Genomic DNA, 18,589 nt, shown 5'->3' on the forward strand with positions numbered 1-18,589 from the left:
ACACACCCACTTGGACTTTTGCAAGCCTCATTTGCATAACTACAAAAATGGTCATAACTTGGCCAAAAATGCTCGTTTTTTTAAAATAAAAACGTTACTGTAATCTACATTGCAGCGCCTATCTGCTGCAATAGCAGATAGGGGTTGCAAAATCTGGTGACAGAGCCTCTTTAAAGAGGCTCTGTCACCAGATTATCAAATCCCTATCTCCTATTGAATATGATCGGCGCTGCAATGAAGATAACAGCAAAGTTGTTGTTTTTTTTTTTTTTTTTAAAAACGATCATTTTTGCCCAAGTTATGAGCAATTTTATATTTATGCAAATGAGCTTTTCAATGGACAACTGCGCGTGTTTTCCCCTTTTTTCCAACTGGGCGTGTATTGTGTTTTTACCAACTGGCATTGTGAATAGAAGTGTATGACGCTGACATGTGCTGTATGTGCTGGTTGGTCCATTAGTTTTTTGTTTTCTTTTCTGCTGCATCCAAAGATATATTCAAGGCCTCTGATTTAGAGTAATTGACTTTAAAATTACTTAAATGACCAAAGCGCTCAAACTCCTCCGTCAAAGATGGCAAAGAAATCATGGGAGTTGTAATGTACACAAGGAGATCATCTGAATATAGCGCCAATTTATGATGCTGTGAGCCAACACGTACACCATTAATATTAGGGTTGTTCCGCAGTGCCACGGCCAGGTGTTCCATGACCAGAACATACAATAGAGGCGAAAGTGGGCACCCCTGTCTCGTGCCATTAGCAATAGACAAAGGGTCAGATAAAAGTCTGTTAACCCGAACTCGAGCTGTAGGTCTATGGTATAACGCCATTATCCTATCCACCATGGTGGTGCCAAGGCCAACCTGCGTCAGGACACTGCGGAGGAACACCCAGTGCACTCTGTCAAAAGCCTTTTCGGCATCTACCGATAGTAAGCACATCAGTATCTTACGGGATTGGCAGAATTACGTCAAAAGGAGGGTTTTGTTAGTATTATCCCGCGCTTCCCGACCACATACAAACCCCACCTGATCATCCACGATCAAGCCAGGCAGTAACGGCGGTAAACGAGAGGCAAGCAACTTTGCGAAAAGCTTTACATCAACATTAATTAGCGATATGGGCCTGAAGTTTGCGCACGACGTTGGATCCTTGCCTGGTTTTGGAGAGTGATATGAGCCTCGAGGGACTGAGGCGCAAAGGGACACGAGGAAGACACTGAATTAAAGACTTTCGTCAAAAAAGGAGCCAGTTGATCTTTAAATGTCTTATAGAATTTGTTAATAAACCCATCGGGCCCCGGGCTCTTGCCCAAGGGTGAATCTCCAATAGCACGCTCCACTTCCGATTCCAAAAAATCTTCCTCGAGCCCCAAAGCCTCCCTATCCTCCAAGGACGGCAACGCAGTATCATGAACAAAACGGTCGATTTTATCCCGTAACGCCTCAGCCTAAATATCATGAAATTGGCCTTTATTATATTATATAGAACCGAGTAATATTGTCTGAAGCAATCAGTAATACCAACCGGGTCATGAACCTCACTGCCCGACGGAGATGTAATTTTAGGGATGTATGACGCTTGTGTACGGGGATGCAATATCCGTGCCTAAGACCTACCACATTTATCCGCAAATTCGTAGGAGTGCTTCCGCATCCGATCCCTGAACCGAGCGTGTGACTGATCTATTAGAGAACGTAAGGATTCTCTCGCTGTAGTAAGATCTGCAAAAACCTGTTAGGATGGAACCCGTTTATGACAGGATTCCAGATCCCGTATCGGAGTAAGGAGACGTGCAATAGCAACCCCTTTTTCTCGCTTCAGGCGTGCCCCATTTTGTATCAGGACTCCTCACATGACACATTTCAGCACCTCCCACTGGAGTGGCAAGGGAGTAGATTCATGCTCATGAACCTCAAAAAAGCTGGTAAGGGAGTCTTTAATGGCCGACACGCACACTGTATCACGTAGTAAATGGTCATTGAGTTTCCATGACTGGAAATTAGGCACCGAATTAGGAACTGTAAGGGTCAGAAACACAGGGGCATGATCTGACCAAACCACACCTTAGAAGTAGGATGCCAGGTAAGCAAGTGGTGGCTAACCAAAAAAGCGTCTATCCTACTCTACATGTTATGCAGTGGGGAGAAGTAGGTGTACTCTCTTACCTGAGGGTGCAGAATCCTCCACACGTCAATCAACTGCATGGAATGCATCACAGTCTTCAGTGCCCCCAAGTGCGACTTAGGAACAGCAGACCTGCCCGAGGAGGTGTCAAGCCTGGAGTCGAAAGTCAAGTTAAAATCTCCCCCTACAATTAAAACGCCCTCGGTGAACTCCTCTAATTTCCTCAAATACAATCGTACAATCGGCCCACTCGAGCCTGGTCCTGATTGGGAAGGTACAAATTAGCCAGAGTAAAGATCTTATTCCGTATGGACAGCTTGAGAAAAACGTACCGACCACCAGGGTCGATAATTTTATGGGAGAGTGACTTGTGAATACATATACTAGCGCCCATGGACTTGGAATCCGGGTTGGCACTGTGGAACCGGACCGGAAAATATCGATTCGTGAACTGTGGCGTATGGCCCACCTGAAAGGGAGTTTCCTGTAGGAACAATATATGTACCCGCTCTTTGTGCATGTTCTATAAAATTTGCGAGCGTTTTTCTGGGACATTAATCCCCCTAGCATTAAAGGTACATGCTTTCAATTGTGCCATCATCACCTCTTACTGAAGGAGCTCGTGAAGCAATGCACTAAAGCAGAGGCGCGGCAAACAAAACAAAGACAGACAAACAGGCGAAATAATCACCTACTCCTTGATCTACTCAAGGAGAAACAATCCAATATACACCGGATACAACCAGTGAGTCCCTAAGAGGAGAAGTGTCAGGACAAGGTCTAGCCAGCGCCCCGCACCCCCCAACCCAGTACAAATATCACACATCTAAGAACCATAACATAAGAGGAAGGAAAATCAAGATAATTAGCACAATACCCCCAGATAAATAGGTAATGGCCGATAGTATTATCAGGATCAAACAGAAATGCTATCAGAAAAGGACCCTCCCCGAAATGTTCTCATTTTCAACATAAATGTACATGCAGGCAATTAGCAATAACATAGGTAATAGAATAACACACATATTGAAGCACCGCTGGTAACTCAATAACAATAATTAACCACCGGCAAGTGGCCTATCTGATCTTCGGCAGCCTCCACCCAGAGTGGGAGAACGGATATAACAAAATTTTACATTGAACACAGCAGACTATCGCCTCATAAAATAAATGCAGTAACAATTTAAATTGACAGGCCCAGTCCGACTGTAAACCGCAAAGAAGACATCTGGACGGAATCACATCGAATCAGTATGTCGCCCACCAGGACGCCCCATAGGAGAAGCGGGAGAGCGACCACGCCTGCGTGGTCTTGGACGCGGCGGTGGAAGGGGAACATAAGGCCAATCAGGAAGGGAAACTCTAGGCACCCGGAGAGCAGCACAGAAATCCAGAACATCCCCTGGGTCCCAAACACTCAGCAATGTCCCATCCCTGCAAACCTGCAGCTGAAAAGGGTGACCCCGGGAATAGGAGATCTCATGCTCTCTCAATACATCCAGTAAAGGACGAAGCACTCAGAGTTTGTCCAAGGTCATCCTGGACAAATCAGATAGCAGCTGGATCTTGACCCCTTGTAATAAAACTTCCCCTTTATCTCGGGCCTTCCTCATGATCTGCTCCTTCAGAGAGAAAAAATGGACACGGCATAGCACATCTCTAGGCCTATCAGGATCCGGGTTACGAGGGCCAAGAGTCCTGTGAGCCCTATTCAGCTCTAGCGGGTTATCAGCAGGACGCTCCAGCAAGGAGTTAAACAGGGACTGTAAGACGGGTAGGAGTTGCCCCGGAGAGATATCCTCAGGAATGCCCCGAAGCCGAATATTGTTACGGCGATTCCGATTCTCATGATTTTCAGCCAGGTTAAATAGCGCATGAATCTGCTGGTAGTGATGATCCAGCCGCTCAGCATGAGACTTGCTGCTGTGTAACCGTGGAAACGTCGCTTTCTATGCGCTGCACTTGATCGGACAATTTAGAGACATTATTAGTAAGAGATTGTATCTCTGATTTGTAGGTCATCTCCAGACGGTTTACATAACGCTCCATGTCCTGTTTAGTGGGCAATGTGGATAGCGGTTGTCTCAGGCCCTGTAAAGCATGCCCCACGCTAGCAGAACCAACGATATAGGGAGAGGTATGAATATCCTGATCCCTAGGAGAAGCAGCAGGCAGCGATGCAGACCCCAGCACGCCAGAGGATGAAGGAGAGACCCGGGCGCCATGACAGGCACCACGTGGCGAGCAGGACGAAGCGGGAAGCGCCATGACAGTCCCAGATTGACCCATCTCCACCCCCGCCAGCAGGGAAGGAAACTGCCCCAGGGAGCCAGAAACCGAGGAGGGGGTACTGTCGGCACCTGATGCGGCAGCCGCCGAAGACCCCTCTGCAAGCGGAATCCCGGCGCCAGCTCGTTTCCCCTCCAGCGGCGCCATCTTGGGAGACGGCCCAGCAGCAGCGTCGGTGAGGAATCTCTGAATGGAGCCGGCTGAAGACATCTGCCTCGTACAGTATGGAGTCCCCGTGGTGGCCTTAGATTTTCTGACCATTAGGTAGGTCCAAGTGTGCTTTTTGCTGTGCTTATGAGCTGGTTAGGGAAGTGCAGGAACGGAGCTCTCAGGCAGCACTTCTGGTCAGCGTCATGTCCAAGCCACGCCCCCCACGCTATTTCGTTTCTTAATAGACAACTCCTCTGTACAACGCCCAGTTGGTAAAAAGTAAAAACATGCCCACTTGGTCATTAAGAAAGTAATTAGCCCAAATCTAAAATTGCTCATAACTTGCTCAAAATTTAAACCACTGTTATCTACATTACAGCGTCGATTAGATTATGTAGGCGATAGGGCATTTATAATCCAGTGACAGAGCCTCTTTAACCCATTAGTGACCGCCCCATTAACAGGCTTTATTCAGATGCAATAGCCTTTTTATGCCGCTGCATCGGAATGAATAAGCAGAGCACGGAACCGTTAAATCTCCCTTCTCTCAGCTACCAGAGGTTGCTGAGGGCTGCGGGCATCCCTACTCTTACGGGTGAGATCGATATCAGTATGAATCTCACCCGTTTAACCCATCAGATGCGGCGCTCAATAGTGGGCACCGCATCAGTTGTTTTGGAGAGAGGGAGGGAGTTCCCGCTCATCCCACCGGCACCCGGCGATAAGATCGCTGAGTGTTTGTGTCTCCTATGGCCTTATAAAGGCCCCCAAGGTCTGCCTGTAGTGTATGCCTGCTTGTTCGTTTTATACAGACAGGCATAATACACTGCAATACAGACGTATTGCAGTGTATTATAAATGCAATCGGAAGATCGCATAGTTAAGTCCCCTAGTGGGACTAGTAAAAAAATAAAAAGTTTAATAAAAAGTTAAAAAATAAAAATTAAAAACCCACTTTTTCCCCTTACAAACTGCTTTATTATTAAAAAACAAGATAAATAAAAAAAAACACATTTGGTATCACCGTGTCCGTAACTACCTAAACTATAAAGTTATTACATCATTTAACCCGCACGGTGAGCGTCGTAAAATAAAAAACAATGCAAAAATTGCTGTTTTCTTTGAATCCGGCCTTAAAAAAAATGTGCTAAAAAGTGATCAAAGGGTCGCATCTACTCCAAAATGGTACCGATAAAAACTACAAGACGTCCCGCAAAAAAAAGCCCTCATACAACTGCATCGGCAAAAAAATAAAAAAAAGTTATGGCTCTTCAAATATGGAGACACAAAAACAAATAATTTAAAAAAAATAATTTGTTTTTACTGTGTAAATGTAGCAAAACATACAAAATATACATAAATGTGGTATCGTTGCAATCGCAACAACCCGCTGAATAAAGTTAGTGTTATTCATAGCACACGATAAATCGGCGTAAATTTAGGACGCAAAAAAGTGAGGCGAAATAGCAGTTTTTTTTTCTATTCCCCCTCCAAAAAAAAGTTAATCAATAAATTCTATGTACCCCAAAACGGTGCTATTAAAAATTACAACTTGTCCCGCAAAAAAACAATACCTTATATAGCTATGTTGACGAAAAAATAAAAAATTATAGCTATTTGAATGAGACTAAGGAATGCACCTAAATGGAAGGGGGTCCGCTGTGCTGGGGGAGAGAATTCTAGCTGGGGTGGCGGAGTATTTAAACTAGGGCTGAGGAGGGAGGTCAATGTAGAAAAAAAAGGGGTAGCCAGGTTAGAGAGGGGTCAGACTATATTGGTGGGGGGAGAAACAGAATGTGGGGAGAGGACTGGACAACAGGATAAGGAGATCCTTTCGTTACAAAACATCAGTGTAAATAAAAAGGACCGATTAATGTCAAATCACATTTCTGATAATAAAAGTGAAAAACTGACAGGCAAGTTAAAGTGTATGTTCACAAATGCCAGAAGTCTAGCAAGTAAAATGGGGGAGCTGGAGGCCTTGATACTGGAAGAAAATATAGATATAGTTGGTGTTGCTGAAACATGGCTGGACTCTTCACATGACTGGGCTGTAAATCTACAGGGTTTTACACTTTTTCGTAAAGACAGGACAAATAGGAAAGGTGGTGGTGTATGTCTGTATGTGAGAAGTGATATGAAGGCGAGTGTGAAAGAGACAATAGTGGGTGAAGACTGTGAGGAGGTTGAAACCTTGTGGGTGGAACTAGAAAGGGAGGTAAACACTGAAAAAATTACTTTTGGTGTAATCTATAGACCCCCCAATATAACTGAGGAGATGGAAGTTCAGCTATATAAACAGATGGAGCGGGCTGCACAGGCGGGTACTGTAGTGATAATGGGAGATTTTAATTTCCGGGATATTAATTGGTGTCATGGTTCGGCTTCAACTGCAAAGGGGAGACATTTCCTCAACCTGTTGCAGGAAAATTTTATGGGCCAGTTTGTGGAAGACCCGACTAGAGGTGAAGCTCTGTTGAATCTGGTCATTTCTAATAATGCAGATCTTGTTGGGAATGTCAATGTTCGTGAAAACCTCGGTAACAGTGATCACAATATAGTTACATTTTACCTATACTGTAAAAAACAAACGCAGGCTGGGAGGGCAAAAACATTTAATTTTAAGAAAGCCAATTTCCCCAGGATGAGGGCTGCAATTCAGGATATGGACTGGGAAGAACTAATGTCAAATAATGGAACAAATGATAAATGGGAGATTTTCAAATCTACTTTGAGTTATTATAGTGCAAAATTTATTCCTACAGGTAATAAGTATAAACGACTCAAATTAAACCCCACATGGCTTACACCTTCTGTGAAAGGGGCAATACATGACAAAAAAAGGGCATTTAAAAAATACAAATCTGAGGGTACAGCCGTAGCCTTTGTAAAATATAAAGAGCTTAATAAAATCTGTAAAAATGTAATAAAATTAGCAAAAATACAAAATGAAAGGCAGGTGGCCAAGGATAGTAAAACAAATCCTAAAAAATTCTTCAAGCATATAAATGCAAAAAAGCCAAGGTCTGAACATGTAGGACCCCTAGATAATGGTAATGGGGAGTTGATCACAGGGGATCAAGAGAAGGCAGAGTTACTAAATGGGTTCTTTAGCTCTGTATATACAACTGAAGAAAGAGCAGCTGATTTAGCCGGTGCCAGTGCTGTTAATATATCAGTTGATATACTGAATTGGATGAATGTAGAGATGGTCCAAGCTAAATTAAATAAAATAAATGTGCACAAGGCCCCGGGACCAGATGGGTTACACCCTAGAATTCTTAAAGAGCTTAGTTCAGTTATTTCTGTCCCCCTTTTCATAATATTCAGAGAATCTCTAGTGACTGGTATAGTGCCAAGGGACTGGCGCAGGGCAAATGTGGTGCCTATTTTCAAAAAGGGCTCTAGGTCTTCCCCGGGTAATTATAGACCAGTAAGCTTAACATCCATCGTGGGGAAAATGTTTGAGGGGCTATTGAGGGACTATATACAGGATTATGTGACAATAAATAGCATTATAAGTGACAGCCAGCACGGTTTTACTAAGGACAGAAGTTGTCAAACTAACCTAATCTGTTTTTATGAAGAGGTGAGCAGAAGTCTAGACAGAGGGGCCGCTGTGGATATAGTGTTTTTGGACTTTGCAAAGGCATTTGACACTGTCCCCCATAGACGCCTAATGGGTAAATTAAGGACTATAGGTTTAGAAAATATAGTTTGTAATTGGATTGAGAATTGGCTCAAGGACCGTATCCAGAGAGTTGTGGTCAATGATTCCTGCTCTGAATGGTCACCGGTTATAAGTGGTGTACCCCAGGGTTCAGTGCTGGGACCACTATTATTCAACTTATTTATTAATGATATAGAGGATGGGATTAATAGCACTATTTCTATTTTTGCAGATGACACCAAGCTATGTAATATAGTTCAGACTATGGAAGATGTTTGTGAATTGCAGGCAGATTTAAACAAACTAAGTGTTTGGGCGTCCACTTGGCAAATGAAGTTTAATGTAGATAAATGTAAAGTTATGCATCTGGGTACCAACAACCTGCATGCATCATATGTCCTAGGGGACGCTACACTGGCGGATTCACTTGTTGAGAAGGATCTGGGTGTTCTTGTAAATCATAAACTCAATAACAGCATGCAGTGTCAATCAGCTGCTTCAAAGGCCAGCAAGATATTGTCGTGTATTAAAAGAGGCATGGACTCGCGGGACAGAGATGTAATATTGCCACTTTACAAAGCATTAGTGAGGCCTCATCTAGAATATGCAGTTCAGTTCTGGGCTCCAGTTCATAGAAAGGATGCCCTGGAGTTGGAAAAAATACAAAGAAGAGCAACGAAGCTAATAAGGGGCATGGAGAATTTAAGTTATGAGGAAAGATTGAAAGAATTAAACCTATTTAGCCTTGAAAAAAGACGACTAAGGGGGGACATGATTAACTTATATAAATATATTAATGGCACATACAAAAAATATGGTGATATCCTGTTCCTTGTAAAACCCCCTCAAAAAACAAGGGGGCACTCCCTCCGTCTGGAGAAAAAAAGGTTCAAGCTGCAGAGGCGACAAGGCTTCTTTACAGTAAGAACGGTGAATTTATGGAATAGCCTACCGCAGGAGCTGGTCACAGCAGGGACAGTAGATGGCTTTAAAAAAGGGTTAGATAATTTCCTAGAACAAAAAAATATTAGCTCCTATGTGTAGACATTTTTCCTTCCCTTTTCCCTTCCCTTGGTTGGACTTGATGGACATGTGTCTTTTTTCAGCCGTACTAACTATGTAACTATGTACTATGTAACTATGTAAATAAGGAAAAACGTAAAAAATTGCTTGGTCATTAACCCCTTAAGGACACAGTCGATTTATTCAAATCTGACATGTGTCACTTTATGTGGTAATAACTTGGGAATGCTTTCACCTAGCCAAGCGATTCTAAAATTGTTTTCTCGTAACATATTGTACTTGAGGTTAGTAAATGGTCGATAAATTCAGTATTTGTGAAAAACACCAAAATGTAGAGAAATGTTTAAAAAATGCACAGTTTTCTTAATTTAAATGTATTTGCTTGTAAGACACATAGTAATACCACACAAAATAGTTACTAGTTAACATCCCCCATATGTCTACTTTATGTTTGCATTGTTTTTTGAATGTCCTTTTATTTTTCTAGGACGTTACAAGGCTTAGAACTTTAGCAGCAATTTCTCCCATTTTCAAGAAAATTTCAAAAGGCGATTTTTACAGGGCCAGTTCAGTTTTGAAGTGGCTTTGAGGGCCTTATATATTACAAAGTCCCCATAAATTACCCCATTTTAAAAAATGCAGCCCTCAATGTATTCAAAAAGTTTCTTAACCCTTTAGGCGTTTCACAGGAATTAAAGCAAAATAGATGTGAAATTTACTAAATGTATTTTTTTTTTTGCCAAAATTAATTTGTAATAAAAACATTTAGTATTACAGGTTTTAGCCAAGAATTGTACCTCCATATTTATTACCCGGATTCTACAGTTTTTAGAAATATCCCACATGTGGCCCTAGTGTCCTCTTGGACTGAAACACGGACCTCAGAAGCAAAGGAGAACCTAGAGGATTTTGGGGCCTTTTTTAGAATATATTTAAGGCACCATGTCAGGTTTGAAGAGGTCTTGTGGTGCCAAAACAGTGGAAAGCCCCCAAAAGTGACCCCATTTTGGAAACTACACCCCTCAGCAAAATTATCGAGGGGTATAGTTAGCATTTTAACCCCACAGGTTTTTTTGCTAAATTTATTGGAAATAGTCTGTAAAATTGAAAATCCACCTTTTTTCTGAAAAATTTTTTAGAATTTTTTAATTTTTACAAGGAATAAAAGGAGAAAAAGAACCACAACGTTTGTAAAGCAATTTCTCCAGATTACAGCAATACCCCATATGTGGTAATAAACTGCTGTTTGGACCCACAGCAGGGCTCAGAAGGGAAACAGCGCCATTTGGAGCACAGATTTTGCTGGAATGATTTTCAGTGCCATGTCGCGTTTGCAACGTCGTGGAGGTACCAAAACAGTGGAAACCCCGCCAAAAGTTACCCCATTTTGGAAACTATACCCCTCAAGGAATGTATCGAGGGGTATAGTGAGCATTTTGACTCCACAGGTTTTTTGCTGACTTTAGTGGAATTAGGCCGTGAAAATGAAAATCTACTTTTTTTTTCTAATAAAATGTGGACATTTTTTATTTTTACAAGGCATAAAGGAGAAAAAGCACCCCAACATTTGAAAAGCAATTTTTCCCGATTACGGCAATACCCCATAAGTGGTCATAAACTGCTGCTTGGACACACGGCAGGGATCAGAAAGGCAGGAGCGCTATTGGGCATGCAGATTTTGCTGGCTTGGTTTTTGGGCGTCATGTTGCATTTGCAAAACCCTGAGGTACCAGAGTACAGTAGAAAACCCCAAGAAGTGACCCCATTTTGGAAACTACATCCCTCAAGGCATTTAACGTTTGCCTGGACATATGACAGAGCTCAAAAGTGAAGAGCAATATGCGCATTTGAGGTCCATTTTGGTGATTTTCACACCATTAGCCCACAATTGCAGGGCTCTGAGGTCAAATAGCAAAACAAACCCCCAAGTAGTGACCCCCTATTTTGGAAAAGACACCCCTTGAGGCATTTTAAGGGGTGTAGTGAGCATTTTGCCCCCACAGGTGTTTTTCCATCAGTAATTAATGCACAGCGGGTGGTGCAAAGTGAAAATTGCAATTTTCCGCTGATATGCCAATTTAGTGCGCAATACGTTGTGCCACCGAAGACACACATCTCGTAAACGGCTAAGCTGGTTCTCCCGGGTATGGCGATGCCATATATGTGGACGTAAACTGCTGTTTGGGCACGCTGTAGGGTTCAAAAGGGAGGGAGCGGCATTAGGTTTTTGGAGCGCAGATTTTGCTTGGCAGTTGTTCTGTTTGGGGTTTTGCTGGTATTTCAGTTTATAATTTGTGGGTATATGTAATCTGTGCGGAGTACATCAGGGCATAATAAGAGGGTATAATAATGCGGTAAATAAATAATATTTCAGAGATATGTGGCCGATGTCGCACTGATAAATGGCGCCAGAAGTTATCCACTTTTGGACAGTCTGCACATTATGTGTCGCCAGAACTTTTTTTATTTTGCAGTCAAAAAAACAGGCTTGTTTATGCGGGACGGGTTTTAGTTTTTATTGGTACCATTTTGTGGTCCATGCGACTTTATGATCACATTTTATTCCATGTTTTGTGAGGGGTGGTGATAAAAAAAAACAGTGACTGGCGTTTTTTGCGACATACACCATGCGGGAAAAACAATATTATAGTTTGGGTCGTTACGGACGCGGCGATGTGTACCGTTTATAACATTTTCACTTTTTTCCAATAATAAAAGGCTTCTTATAGGAAAAAAGGCAGTGTTTGTTTTTATTAACTTGAAACATTTATTTTTACACTTTTATGAAACTTTTTTATTAACTTTTTTTTTTGTCCCACTAGGGGACTTGAGGTCCTGCACCTCTGATCTTTACTCTAATGCATTGCATTACCCACGTAGTGCAATGCATTAGAGCTGTCAGTCATTCACTGACAGCAAGCCTATTAGGTCCCGTCTGTGGGCGGGGCCTAATAGGCTATCGTACGTGGCAGACTAGGAGGCCATTATTAGGCCTCCGGTTGCCATAGCAGCGATAGGATTCGTCACGATAACATCGTGTCGATTGCTACAAACCACTAAGATGCCGGCAAGATGGTGCAGGCGCAGAAGCTTATGGTTGGTGTCAGCTGTATGTTACAGCTGACACCGTGCTTTAACGGTGGGGAAGGGAGCTAGCTCCGATCCCTGCCATTAACCCCTGTTCATGGCAGGGATCGGAGCTAGCTCCGTTCCCCACCGTTAAAGCACGGTGTCAGCTGTAACATACAGCTGACACCAACCATCAGCTTCTGCGCCTGCACCATCTTGAAATTACGGCCGGATGCCTTTTAGGCCCCGCCTCTGGGTGGGACCTAGCAGGCTTCCATACTTGGTAGACGGGAGGCCATTGTTAAGCTTACGGTCTGCCGGAGCGGTCATCGGAATCCCGCAATTTCATTGCAGGGTTCCGATCGGCTTGAAAACACCATAGATGCAGCTCTCGGTTTTGAGGGCTGCATCTAAGTCGTTAATCGGCCGGATCGGAGGCTAGCTCTGGTCCTGGCCTTGTAGCAGTGATAGCTTAATGCTATCACTGGTTTAAAACTGTGTCTGCAGACGTGTCTGCCGACACAGAGCCCTGTTAATGCTGTGACGTAATAGTCCGTCAGTTTGCATTAACATGACAACTCCTGTGACGGACTATTACGTCACATAGCGGGAAGGGGTTAAGGTCGCAAATAGGCTGGTCATTAACGGGTTATAAGGGGTAAATATTTATTTATGTACATGTTATTTATGTACATGTGGTTTCATGGTCTTTAGTCTAGCTAGATTTGGCATTATAGAAACATAAAACATAATACACAAAACACATAATTTTGCTGAATTAAAATATCATGCTTTACATGAAACATTTACTTGAGCTTGTAAGCGCAAGTTATAACAAGAAAAACAGTTCTTACCAGTTATGGTACAGCAAGCCCAATGTGGTGAAAAAGAAAGGAATAATAAGGTAGAGGGAAAAGAGATGATCAACACTGCAGTCACCTAAAACACAGGCAGAGAGGATTATATGAACATTGTGGAGGCTCTGGGAAGTGACATTGCATCACAAACATGAAATAGCGGTACAGGAAAGCACAACAGTATTACCTGAACAAAATGTCTCCCTTAAAGAGGCTCTGTCACCAGATTTTGCAGCCCCTATCTGCTATTGCAGCAGATAGGTGCTGCAATGTAGATTACAGTAACGTTTTTATTTTTTAAAAACGAGCATTTTTGGCCAAGTTATGACCATTTTCGTATTTATGCAAATGAGGCTTGCAAAAGTACAACTGGGCGTGTTGAAAAGTAAAAGTACAACTGGGCGTGTATTATGTGCGTACATCGGGGCGTGTTTACTACTTTTACTAGCTGGGCGTTGTGTATAGAAGTGTCATCCACTTCTCTTCAGAACGCCCAGCTTCTGGCAGTGCAGATCTGTGACGTCACTCACAGGTCCTGCATCGTGTCGGCACCAGAGGCTACAGATGATTCTGAAGCAGCATCGGCGTTTGCAGGTAAGTCGATGTAGCTACTTACCTGCAAATGCTGATGCTGCTGCAGAATCAAGTGTAGCCTCTGGTGCCGACACGATGCAGGACCTGTGAGTGACGTCACAGATCTGCACTGCCAGAAGCTGGGCGTTGTGAAGAGAAGTGGATGATACTTCTATACACAACGCCCAGCTAGTAATAGTAGTAAACACACCCCGATGTACGCACATAATACACGCCCAGTTGTACTTTTACTTTTCAACACGCCCAGTTGTACTTTTGCAAGCCTCATTTGCATAAATACGAAAATGGTCATAACTTGGCCAAAAATGCTCGTTTTTTAAAAATAAAAACGTTACTGTAATCTACATTGCAGCGCCTATCTGCTGCAATAGCAGATAGGGGCTGCAAAATCTGGTGACAGAGCCTCTTTAAAGAGGACCCGTCACCTCTCCTGACATGTCTATTATTGTAAATACTTGTATTCTCCATTAAATAATTCTGAAAAATGTTTTCTTAGAATTCTGCGTTATGCTGCTCCTCTGTTATACCGCCTAGAAATGTATGAATACAGAGACAAAAAGGTGTCCCCACCCTCCTCGTCAAAGGGTTGTGTCCCTACAGTCTGGTACTGTGAGCGTTAATTGGACGGTGTCAGTGTGTAGGAACACACGAACTGGTAAAAGCCAATTGTCAATGTATTCATAAATTTCTAGGGAGGAATTAGCGAAACGGCACAATGAAGAGTTCTAAGTAAAGGGTCTATAGAATTGTTATTTCGTGGGGGACTACCATTATTTACGAGAGGTGACAAGTCTTCTTTATAAAAAACAAACAAAAAACAAAATAGGTAAATTCTACCCATTGTAGAATTTAACTAGGAAGAGCAAAAACAAAAATCTAATAAACTTAATAAAACCTCAAGAGTAGTGCAAGGGACATAAGTACTCACCATTCAGTTCTGCAAGGTTAAAGATTATTATAGAGCCAGCAATGACTAATGACTGACCGGCCTCTAAACCGTTAATTCCTGCCAGGATGTTGATGGCATTGGTACAAAAAACAGCCAACATACCCATGTACACATAATACAGGACACCTATACACAAAAGGGAAAAAAAGAAAGCTATAAATTTTTCAAGAAAAAGAAACCTCAAACTATAAACAAGTAAAGGAAAGTATCCTGTCCTTACTACAAACGAATATATTTGTGGCAGTCAGAAACTAGTTTACGGTTTTCAAAAAAAGGGACTGCTTTTTTTCCAAAGCAGCAGCAATCCCGATTAGAAGTTGCAATACAGACAGAGCTAGGTGCGGTTTCTGGGAATGAATCGAGGTCCCAGATGTCAAACCAAGTCCTTAGGCCATCAATACATATTGTGGACAACACTTTTTTTTATTTTTTTCCCCACTCGTTTTTCTTTTCATTTAAAGAGGCTGTCACCACATTATAAGTGGCCTATCTTGTACATGATGATTGGCGCTGTAATGTAGATTACATCAGTGTTTTTTTTTATTAAGAAAAACGATAATTTTGGCCGGAGTTATGACCTATTTTAGATTTATTCTAATGAGTTTCTTAACCCCTTAACGCTCCAGGACATACTATTATGTCATGGTAAGTGCATCGTTCGCGCTCCATGACATAATAGTATGACATGAAGTAAACACGGCGCCGTTCGCGCGGGGCGCGTTCATGAGCTGTGATAGCTGCCGTTTCCGACAGCAGACTATCACTGCTAAATGTGCCGGGACCGATCACGGAGCTCCCCCGCCGATTAACCCCTCAGAAACCGCGTTCAATAGCGATCGCGGCTTCTTAGGGGTTAATCCGCCATCGCCGGCCTGCTACACGATAGCGGCCGGCGATGGTGACTATAGCAACCGGACACCAAACAATGGCGTCCGGCTATGCCATAGACGGAAGCCTAGTGGGTCCTGACAACGTCAGGACCCACTATGCTTGCTGTCAGTGAGTAGCTGACAGTTCTAATACACTGCACTACGCATGTAGTGCAGTGTATTAGAATAGCGATCAGGGCCTCCTGCCCTCAAGTCCCCTAGTGGGACAAAGTAATAAAGTAAAAAGAAATTTAAAAAAAGTTGTGTAAAAATAAGAAAATAAAAGTTTTAAAAGTATTAAACGTAAAAATACCCCCTTTTCCATTATCAGTCGTTTATTATTAATAAAAATATATAAACAAACAAATAAACTACACATAATTGGTATCGCCGCGTCCGTAACGGCCTGAACTACAAAATTATTTTGTTATTTATCTCGCACGGTCAACGCCGTAAAAAAAAATAATAATAAACCGTACCACAATAACAATTGTTTGGTCACTTCACCTCCCAAAAAAATTGAATAAAAAGAGATCAAAAAGTCGCATGTACCGAAAAATGGTACTGATCGAAACTACAGTTCGTTACGCAAAAAATAAGTCCTCGCACGGCTTTATTGATTGAAAAATAAAAACGTTCTGGCTCTTAGAATAAGGTAACACAAAAAGTGAATGATTTTTTACAAAACGTATTTTATTGTGCAAACGCCATCAGACATAAAAAAAAACTATAAACATCTGGTATCGCCGTAATCGTATCGCCCCGCAGAATAAAGTGAATATGTCATTTATAGCGCACGGTGCACGCAGTAAAAAAAATAGAATAAAAAAACAATAGTAGAATTGCTGTTTTTTAGTCACCACGCCACCTAAAAATAGAATAAAAACTGATCAAAAAGCCGCATGCACCCCAAGAAAACTACAATGGATTCCTCAAGGGGTCTAGTTTCCAAATTGGGGTCACTTTTGGGGGGTTTCCAATGTTTTGGCACAAGACCTCTTCAAACCGGACATAGTGCCTAATAAAAAGGAGGGCTCAAAATCCACTAGGTGCTCCTTTGCCTCGGAGGCCGATGCTTCAGTCCATTACCGCACTAGGGCCACATGGGGGATATTTCTAAAAACTGCAGAATCTGGGCAATACGTATTAATTTGCGTTTCACTGATAAATCCTTTTGTGTTATAAAAAAAAATGGTATAAAGAGGATTTTCTGACAAAAAAAAAAAAAGTTAATTTCACCTCTACTTTGCTCTAAATTTCTGTGAAACACCTAAAGGGTTCATAAACTTTCTAAATGCTGTTGTGAATACTTTGAGGGGTCTAGCTTCTAAAATGGGGTGTTTGATAGGGGTTTCTAATATATGGGCCCCTCAAAGCAACTTCAGAACTGAACTAAAACCTAAAAGATAAATAAATGAGGCAATACTTCGCTTCTTACATTATACTGATAATGAGCCGTGCCCACCCCAAGATGGCCCCAGTTTTGACCGTTTGTATAAACGGAGACCCCTATTAGACCGTTTCAGTGCCCGGTTTTCCCAAGCATACACCCCCGAGAAGTGTATTTCTATTGAGGAGTCCCTGGTACATTTTAAAGGGAGGGTTCAATTCCGCCAGTACCTGCCGGGTAAGAGGGCAAGGTATGGCGTGAAGATGTATAAGCTGTGAGAGTGCATCAGGGTATACCTACAGGTTTAGGCTATATGAAGGAAAGGCCACCCCCAAACCAGACTGCATCCTGGACTACAATAGGTACATGGGAGGGATGGACTTGTCAAATTAAGTCCTGAAGCCCTACAGCACCATGCGGTGTGGTATAAGAAGCTGGCCGGGCACATCATACAGATGGCTTTGTACAATGCATACGTGCTACGTCGATGTGCAGGCCAGAGGGGAACTTTCCTGGAATTTCAAGATCTAATCTTTAGGGACCAGGAAGGGGGGGCACCCAGTACTTCTGGAAGCGAGGCCACACGCATCGTACCAGGGCAACACTTTCCAGGAGAAGTTCCCAAAACCGGTGGAAAGGGAAAGAGTCAAAAGAGGTGCAGAGTCTGCTATAAGAGGGGGATAAGGAAGAACACAATATACCAATGTGACACGTGTCCCGAAAAACCAGGGCTCTGTATAAAAGATTGTTTTAAAATGTATCATACATCCCTTGATTTTTAATTTACCCTGATGCACTCCGCACAGCTTACCCCCCTCATCTTTCCCTTCTGAGCCCTGCCGTATGCCCAGGCAGCTGATAACAGCCACATGTAGGGTATTGCCGTACCCAGGAGAACCCACATTACCATTTAAGGGGTGTATATCTCCGGTGGCGCATGCTGGGCACACTATATCGGACACTGACATGCCATATATATATATATATATAAAATTTCAAATCTCACTCTGCACCATCTGCTGCGCATTATCTTTTACACAGTACCTGTGGGGTCAAAATGCTCACTACACCTCTAGATGAATGTCTTAAGGGGTGTCGTTTTTAAAATGGGGTCACTTCTCGGGGGTTTCAACTGTACTGGTACCTCAGGGGCTTCTGCATACATGACTTCGAACCAGAAAAGCTCCAGTAGGCCAAATGGTGGTCCTTTCCTTCTGAGCCCTCCCATGGGCCCAAACGGCAGTTTATCACCACAAATGGGGTATTGCCGCACTAAGGACAAATTGGGCAACAAAATGGGGTATGTTGTTCTTTGTGAAAATAAGAAATTTTGAACAAAAATGACATCTTATTGGAAAAAATATCATTTTTTTCATTTCACAGCCCAATTCAAATAGGTGCTGTGAAAAAACTGTGGAGTCAAAATGATAACAAAAACCATAAATGAATTCCTTGAGGGGTGTAGTTTCCAAAATGGGGTCACTTCTGGTGGGTTTCCATTGTTTTGATACCTCACCACCTCTTCAAACCTGGCATGCTGCCTAAAATATATTCTAATAAAAAAGAGGACTCAAAATGCACTAGGTGCTTCTTTGCTTCTA

The 18,589-nt window shown here is 42.5% G+C and overlaps 1 protein-coding gene across 6 annotated transcripts in view; it reads right to left on the reverse strand.

Annotated features, from left to right (window-relative positions):
- DPAGT1 (dolichyl-phosphate N-acetylglucosaminephosphotransferase 1) overlaps positions 1–18,589 on the reverse strand; it is a 133,419-nt gene that overhangs the window by 53,800 nt on the left and 61,030 nt on the right. For all 6 annotated transcript variants that reach the window (XM_075840075.1, XM_075840076.1, XM_075840077.1 and 3 more), the window contains 2 exons: positions 14,709–14,855; positions 13,184–13,268 (listed from right to left, as the gene is read on the reverse strand). In XM_075840075.1, the coding sequence (XP_075696190.1) occupies positions 13,184–13,268; positions 14,709–14,855 (232 nt within the window). The remainder of the gene's footprint in view (positions 1–13,183; positions 13,269–14,708; positions 14,856–18,589) is intronic.

This window comes from Rhinoderma darwinii, chromosome 10, assembly GCF_050947455.1.
Source record: "Rhinoderma darwinii isolate aRhiDar2 chromosome 10, aRhiDar2.hap1, whole genome shotgun sequence".
In the NCBI taxonomy this organism is placed as follows: domain Eukaryota; kingdom Metazoa; phylum Chordata; class Amphibia; order Anura; family Rhinodermatidae; genus Rhinoderma; species Rhinoderma darwinii.